Here is an 8020-nt window from a genome sequence, read left to right as displayed (position 1 = left end):
CTAGGATCCGAGTGGCTTTTTGCGTCTAGGTCACTGTTCCAATGTGTCTAATCGTGTACCAAGAGTGAGGCCCACTATCCTGCCCATCAAAATGATTAACTTGTGCCTAACGCCGAATCTTATGTTCGGCTAACAAACTTCCCTAAGACACTACTTTGCTTTCTCAGTGAAAATAGACTTTTATGTAGGCATTTTTGCTGGGGTTGCACCCCTAATGTATAACAGCTCGACATTCACCTAATTAGAATTGACCAGGCTTGGGCTGCCCTTAACTTCGGGTGTGCTCAGCTTGGGCCAGTCTTTTTGTCTTCCTACAAAATTAAAAAAAGAAAAAGGAAAAAAAAAAAAAAAAAAAGACTCGAACCTCAATTTAAATCAAAATATAAACTTGACAAAATGAAAATGGAAACGACTGTCGTTTCTGGTAAATCGAAAGCGACAAAATCGTATAATTGTACTTAACTAAAGCCCATGAAATTGAAAGCCCGTTTTTCTGTGGGCCCTATCCAAAAGCAACCCCGGCCCAGATAAAAGTAGGGTTTGCATATAAATATCACTAAAGCCGTTCCCAAAGCCCCAATTCCGCTTGTTCCAGAGCCTTCATTTTTCGCGGCTGCGCAGAGCTAAACGAAGAAGCAAGGCTAGGGTTTTTCTCTCACTCCGTAGCCATGAGAGCCAAGGTAAACAAAAATCAGTGCCATGTTATACTTCTCCTGCTTTGTGATGAAACATTTTCCCTTCGCTCGATTCAAATGTTAATTGCATTTTGATTTGTTTCTTTGTTTAACAGTGGAAGAAGAAGCGTATGAGGAGGTTGAAGAGGAAGCGCCGAAAGATGAGACAGAGATCCAAGTAGAAGCGAGAGTGTAGCACTATCACCATCGCTATGCACAAGCAACTGCCTCGATCAACCTCTTACATCGGCGTTTCTGGCTGTTCCTTTGGTTTTTGAAGCTTTATAATTTAGCTTTCGTTTTAGGGTTATTTGTGAAACTTTTGGCAACGTTTTGTGGACACCTTAACAACTTTTGTTTGCTAGTGACTCTGTTAAAGATTTTGATATTTGCATTATGAGATGGGTTTTATGAATCTACCATGTCGATGGAACTGATTTTTTTTTTTTTTTTTTGCTTTTGAGTTTGATAGTATTGTTTATGTGAATGCGATTGTGTTATTGTTGCAAATAACAGGTTTTGATTCTATGGCCATAATAAGATGGAATGGGAATTAGAATGCAAAACCCATTTCTATTATGTTTGTAGTGGAATCTGATCTTATAGATTTGGATTTGAATGTGTTTATAATAAATCTAATTGACAAAACAACCTCACATTGCACTGGGCTCTTAGGGTGTTCTAAAGGGTTGTTTGGCAAACCTGAAAATTGTTTCTGAGCCGGATGAACCAATTCATAAATGTATTTCTAGAATTTTTAGATAGTTCGGTTTATTCTTCCCATGTAAACATTTATACAGTAGTTTAAATATAGATTTCAGTAATTGGTAACCAGTTTTGAATTCTTGGTAGCTGAGTGAGCTACATGGGCTAGCATAAATTTTCATGATTTGTCCTTAAGACTAATGATTCTGTGTGTACAAAACATTCTTGTACTATGGTTTCCATTCTAATATATTGTTACCAAAAGAGAATTTGATTGGATATATATTTGAAAATATGAAATGCAATTGAGCTTGCCTGGTGGTTTTATCTAAATCATTTAGGATATGTGTGTGCATTTGTAAATGATTTCCAGTTAGTTTATTCCTTGGTAGCGAAGGAAGGAATGGCTTAGTTGTTTTGTTTGAGTCATTAGTTAATAGATCACATCTTAATATGGATGGTAAGGTCTGTGCAGTTGTAATATGTGCATTAGACTTTAGGAAGGACTTGCTTCATCAAGCCTTACAAGGGTTTGCCTTGCTACAGCTTTGAATAAACTTTGAACGTGTCTTAGAATACTAGAACTCAGATTCGTCATATTGGAACTTATCCTTGTCTAAATTGATATATACCAAATATTTCCAATATTGAATAGCTAATTTAACTCGTATGGCACTTCACCTCACACTGGTAGATTGATAGTATACAGCTAGATAATTTCCACATTCTTCTAATATCTCTGGGGTGTTTAGCTATGCGTGTAATCATTTGTCACTACCCAAGCCGACTTTCTTTAGCTTTTGAAATACTTGTATGGTCTCTGCATCAAAACCGCCTGCAAACTGAAGGTTTTGAAGTTTAGTAAGACTACAGATTAATGATTAGCATTAAAAGTTAGGTGTCCATTTTACCTGGTGTACTCGATATGCAAATCGAACTCCTTGAAGCATAAGATTGTCATCATTTGAGCATTCATCAGACTGCAGTTCTTTAGCTATCCTTTTCATGTATTCCTTGGCCAGCTTTAGTGAACTTAATTTCATCTGCTAAGAATGAAGTAGGATTTACAGTTATTTGCCTTTGCTTAATTGGAGACCTGGTTTCCCCAAAAATACATAAAAGGTTTCGGTTATTGTTGAGGTGCGTTGGTTTTGGGGGAGTGTTTTTATGATAATCAACTTTCCTTTTTTTTTGATAAGTAATAAGAATTTTATTAATCAAACTGAAAAATAGAAGAAAGCAAGTAAAAGGTGTTCATGATGGTGAACACAAAGAAATGCTACAAACAAACAAAAAGCAACAAACATAAAAAATAAACTTAATGAGCAATACTAAGAGATGAAATAAATTCCAAGATAGTGGAACAATCCGAGAAGCCCCAACACCTAGACCAATCAAATAAAGTCTTTTGGCATAGCGCTTGTAACTGAACCAAGGATTTTTCGGTATCCTAAAAAGAGCGCCGATTTCTTTCCGTCCAAACAATCCACATCAAACAATCAGGAACCATATTCCAAATGTCTGAATTAAATTTTCCCAGCCAAAAGCTCCAACAATACACCAAGCTTTTCACAGAGCCTGGCATGACCCATTAAGTCCCAAGGATCTGAAACATATAAACCCACAAAGAGTAAGCTATAGGACAGTGGAGGAGAAGATGATCCACAGTTTCCTCATTTCGACGACACATACAACACCAATTCACCAAAATGTGACCTCTAAGCATAAGATTATCTAATGTATGGATCTGTCCATGAATCGCTGTCTACACAAAAAAAGTCACCCTCTTAGGGATTTTAGCTTTCCAAACACCCTTCCACGGAAAAATGGATACAGCTGCACCCCTAATGGTATTATAACTTGCCATTCCCTTTGAGACACCAATGAGAAGTGTCACTCCCACCACCCCTAGGGATCCGAGGTTGAATGCACTCAAGGAAAGAGTAGGCATCCTCTAATTCCTTTTCCTAATTGGTGTGAGCTTCAGTTTTTTGTTACTTCCCAATGCAATGGCACCGTTAAATTCCTCTTTAATGACACCTGCTGTTAATTGCAAGCTATATAAAATGATTGGCACCCATTAAAAAATTGAAAAGCCTATATAAAATGATTGGCCGACTTGGAAACTTTCGTGTAGGTTATTAGGATGAAGATATAGATGTCTACATGGCTGCCTTGTATCAGTTTGTATCAAAGGGTCGATGCTGGCCATCAAGTCATTCTAGCTTTGTCAGCTAGCTATGAAGTCCCAGCATCCTTTGACACTAATCATTTGTCCAGGGGAATTTTTTCCGATTATTAGTCATGTGCTTGACCGCTAATTACTGCAATAGATTAGACAATTTCGATTGTCCTCATTTTCTATTGTCGAGGTTATTTTTTATGAGGTTTATTGACTGATAAATGTTGGCAGGGACTACTGCACTTTCCTATTTATCAAATGGAAGGACAATTTGGTTTGTACCTTAAAAATTACAAGAACCAAAAAAAAAAGGATGAAGAAGAAGAAGAAGAAGAAAAGAAAAGAAAAGAAACCCTGATTGATAAATATCTACTAGTTTAATTTGCAATACCAGTTATTATCAATCATTTTCTTACTGGTAAGGCATTCTTATCAATTGAACCTCAAAAGGTTTGGGGTAAAAAAAGATCAGCTATGTGCTGCCTACCTGACCAATTAGGCCTGTGTCCAGCATCCATTCCCAAGGGATTAGGAGATCCCTGTACCTCTTGCTTGTGCTTTCCCTCATCCTTTCTATATTGTCGATGCTTTGTTCCAACCTGTAGTTTGAAATATGATCATGTAATTAATCTATGTGTGGAATGAAACTACTAAGTTGGTATATATAATAGTTTATACATGCTCGCCTGTCTTGCAATGCTTGAATTCTTCTTAGAGCCTGGGCCAAAGGCTCTTTTGGGTTGTCCTCAAAATGTGAAACTTCAGATTCAAGGCTCCTTAGATCTCGGTAGGTGAAAGCAGCCTCCCTTAGTGCATCTGCTTTACGTTCTGGCCACTGTGGGAAATGCCTAAGTACTGCCCTTTCATCAACCAGTGATGATAATTCCTCATCTAGCCATTTCACGAATGACTCTACCTCAGATATATCTCTATGAGCTGCAGACTCTACCTCTTTAACCAAGAACTTGATGAATTCTTCGCGACTTTCCACATCTGATTTTATCTGTCCATGAATTTGCATTGCATATTTAGTGTCAGAATAGTTTTCAGATAAACTAATAAATATGAAGAATAGGCTGGCTAGTGCTACCATACTTACAGCTGAAAGATATGATGAGCGATTTTCTATTTCTCCAATCATGTTCTTAGTAAACGCAACTACTGGAGTTCCTGCAGGATTGGTTCTGTTGTCCTTGTTGGCATCTCTCCTAGTTAGTGAACGGTATAACTCCATAACCTCTGGCACTCGCCGCACTGCTCTTGACCCAGCTAGCAATTTTGATGGCAGTGGCGGTGGTGGCGGTGTTGGTGGTGCTGTGTTTCCTTTCACTACTTCCTTAGGCAAGGAAGGAGTGACTGAATGAGGCCTTGGTGGTGGGTTTGGTACCTTTATTGTTTTCTTCTCTGCTATTGCTTCTGGGATATCTGTTCCGGCACTCGTCTTTTCTGGTACTCCTGGACGTTGTTCTGATACACTCATGAAAATTGATGGTTTGTGTTGAGATGCATCTGTATAGTTGCTGTCCAAGGAATTCTGTAACTTCTTCCATAGCATGGTCTTCCTCTCATTATTGTGTGCTCTAAGGGAACTTATTTGTGCTTTTAGACGGCTTACTTCCTGTTTTAACTCCTGTTTCTCTTTCTCCAATGGTTCAATCCTGGCCCGAGACACTTCAAGTTCTTTCTTGAGAAGCTTGATCTCTGATTCATCGTCCTCTTGTGGCATTCTGTCTCTGCTAGTCTTTCACTGGAAGGATGACACAGACATAGGACTAGGAGTCACACCCAATTGTTGCTTCTTTCCTCTTTTATTTATGATCTTGCTTTTTAAGCAAGGTTGTCATGTTTACCTAAGCCTCAGGACTCAGGAGTGATATTAAAGAAAATGCCCCTAGATATTCTAGAAATGGCGTTTTGGCTTTGGGCGGTAAACACTAAACAATATAGTGATGTACATTAGTCTACACACACAAGGATGCTTTGGACATTTGCAATTTTTGGTGTTAAATGGGGAAATTTTTTTTTTTTCTTGCACAGTTGCACTTCTTTCAATTTGCAGTTTAGGTGAAAATATTACTTTGGGTGGCTTGCATGTGATTAATTCTTGAGGAAATCAAGTTAGGTACAACATTAATTTTCTTAAGTGGAATTTACCATAATACTCCTTTTGCTTGGCTCTATTTTTCATTAATACGGGTTTTGTTAGCTATTAAAATCATGTCATAAAGTACAAAACCATAAGCCTACTATGGTTTATGTTTGACCGGATCATAGACCCTTTCTTTTTAATATTTTACACGTAGTCTTTGAAACATGGCCCGAATAACAAATGAAATATGACTGATTGCAAAATTCCAACCTCCCATGTATGAAACTTTCAAATCCTCATGGTCCAAGTGTCAATCCTGGACTGGAATGTTGAAATCATTAGGTCAAACCCGGTTTTATTTATGACGTTTATTTTAAGGCGATCTTATGTGAACTGATGCACAGTGTTCTCTATGGACTTAAGTGGCATTTGCTATTCTTTGCTTGTGAAGTGAAGCAATGGGAAAAAAAGAAAAGAAAAGAAAAGGGCGGTGAGAAACGAATTATATTGAAGGGTGCTGACAGTGAAAAAGTTATAAAGAAAAAGCTTGGATGAGTACAGCCTACCAGAATGAGATCCTCCTGATATTTACTTGGTATTTTTTCTCAACCCCCACCCCATATTTCTTTTTTAATCTCCTTTTTTCCCATTTGCAACTGTGCAGAGGTTTTTACTAAGGGATCATTATTGAGTCAGAAGGCCTTAAATATAAACATAACTATTATCTGATACATTATACATTACAAATTTAATGTATTGGTGGCATTACATAACAAATTATGATGAGGAGGCTGTTTATTTAAGGAAGATAATAGAAAGTAATTTGATGGCGAAATTTTGCTTTCTGAGGTAGTTGAATCTGAAAGATAATTCAGCAGCACTATAATTGAAGTGAAGAAGATTAAAATCACTTAAAATGAGAGGTTGCTCAATGGCCCTCAACTCGTGTTAGTTAAACATCTAAATTTGAGGTGCAATTACTAGGGTCTAGACTCTAAAAGCACTAGATCTATCTTTGGAACCTTAAAAGGACAATATTCAAAGATGTAAAGTAAAAGTGCCTTAAAAATTGAGCAGTAGCTGGTACAGATTTAGAATTTGGCCTTTGCTTTCTAGACTCTAGAGGTCATGTAGCTCTTAATATGACCTCCCTGTTGCCTATTGGTAAGGGAACCTTGTAGGGTGATTGACTAACAACCTGTTTTTTGCTAAGCGACTAACAACTTGTTGAAGGCTCAAAAATCTTATAAGCATGGTAGGTGCAAATATAAATGCAGTGTTGGGACCAGATTATCCTAGGGTTTTACATATATATATATATATATATCACAGAATATTGCATCATTACTTTGGCAAGATAGAGAGAAAATTTTGTGGTAGGAATTTCATGTATGTGCCATCTATGCCCCAAGACATAGGGAAATCGTCTGTCAAGATTTAATCAGAGAAAAATGCTGTTCATGAGGTCGTCCTTCTTCTAATAAAGTTTCGACAATGCAAGGCTGTGATATTTATTGAGGTCGTTGCCTCCAACTCCCCAAGCGTAAGCTTGCCTAGTTCATTATTGATTGCACTGCTTTTACTAGTCTAATACTCAGAATCTCAAGCCCGCTATCCCTAAACCTGCATACATATTGCCCCATAGCATGAAAGTGCAAACCTTGGCATAGTCACATCTAAGCCAATATAGTTTAAAAAGAATCTGGGAGTTAAAATTGGAAATACTAAGAAACTGAAAAAAGTTAGAATCTAAGAAATGCTTCCACAGACAATCATGCCTACCTGTGCCAGTCTCGATCATGTGATGTTTTGAACATGCTCACTTCCAATTGTGAGAAACATCCAGCATGCATGCTTCATTGAATCCTTAGGTTGAAACCTATGAAACATTTCTCCAACCAAGCATGTTAATCCCTTGAATAGTGATCATGCATACATATAAATCTCTATTTAAGTACTATTCCATTGGAAGAGACCTATGGATCCCATAAAATCTGGGTGCTCAATTGTGTGTTAGGAGAATCCAAGTAAGATGGACTCCAACACAGCATCTATTTTAGGATTCCACCACCCCTTACCTGCAACTCCATCACAAAAGCCTCCTTGCTTGCAGCTAAGGAAATATTTCTTTTGGTTCAGTCTCGTAACTCTGGGAAGTTAAAAATCACAGAAGTTTTTACAAAACCTGTCTAAAGTCATGGACCTGATACAACAGGGCTTAGTGCAAAGCTTGGATTCATTAAAAAGTGTAAGAAACTGGGCTAACTAAGGAGTACGGGCCCGAAACTACTTGGCCCTCAGCAAGATAACAGAACTTGAGGCAAGAACGCAGAATATACATCAAACAGTATGCCTTGGTAAAATCTCAGG

The 8020-nt window shown here is 37.7% G+C and overlaps 1 protein-coding gene and 1 long non-coding RNA gene across 4 annotated transcripts; one reads left to right on the top strand and one right to left on the bottom strand.

Annotated features, from left to right (window-relative positions):
* Positions 1 to 436: 436 nt before the first annotated feature.
* On the top strand, positions 437 to 1090 carry LOC115989853. Its single transcript, XR_004092129.1, has 2 exons — positions 437 to 680; positions 791 to 1090. It is a non-coding gene; the product is annotated as an uncharacterized LOC115989853 (long non-coding RNA).
* Positions 1091 to 1111: 21 nt separating this feature from the next.
* LOC115989835 (protein CHUP1, chloroplastic) lies at positions 1112 to 5493 on the bottom strand. 3 transcript variants are annotated; one of them, XM_031113720.1, is made up of 5 exons: positions 4661 to 5493; positions 4248 to 4564; positions 4049 to 4160; positions 2291 to 2422; positions 1112 to 2214 (listed from the first exon to the last, which is right to left on the bottom strand). In XM_031113720.1, exons 1-5 carry the CDS (start codon positions 5285 to 5287, stop codon positions 2173 to 2175), a joined length of 1230 nt encoding a protein of 409 aa, XP_030969580.1. In that variant the 5' UTR covers positions 5288 to 5493; the 3' UTR covers positions 1112 to 2172. The 3 variants fall into 3 exon arrangements, with proteins under 3 accessions (XP_030969580.1, XP_030969574.1, XP_030969587.1); XM_031113714.1 differs by having other exon boundaries at positions 1112 to 2221; positions 4661 to 5486; XM_031113727.1 differs by lacking the exons at positions 1112 to 2214; positions 2291 to 2422 and adding an exon at positions 2659 to 2985.
* Positions 5494 to 8020: the final 2527 nt, after the last annotated feature.

This window comes from Quercus lobata, chromosome 1, assembly GCF_001633185.2.
Source record: "Quercus lobata isolate SW786 chromosome 1, ValleyOak3.0 Primary Assembly, whole genome shotgun sequence".
In the NCBI taxonomy this organism is placed as follows: domain Eukaryota; kingdom Viridiplantae; phylum Streptophyta; class Magnoliopsida; order Fagales; family Fagaceae; genus Quercus; species Quercus lobata.
This window is presented reverse-complemented; position numbering and strand designations above follow the sequence as displayed.

What these genes read in the sequence shown, in the direction of transcription:
- LOC115989835 (XM_031113714.1), bottom strand. Translation starts at nt 5,287, where the DNA reads ATGCCACAAGAGGACGATGAATCAGAGATCAAGCTTCTCAAGAAAGAA. An exon ending in GCTCATCATATCTTTCAGCT is followed by an intron (nt 4,565 to 4,660) that starts GTAAGTATGGTA and finishes ATTCATGGACAG; the next exon opens with ATAAAATCAGATGTGGAAAG. An exon ending in ACACAGGCCTAATTGGTCAG is followed by an intron (nt 2,423 to 4,048) that starts GTAGGCAGCACA and finishes CATTCTTAGCAG; the next exon opens with ATGAAATTAAGTTCACTAAA.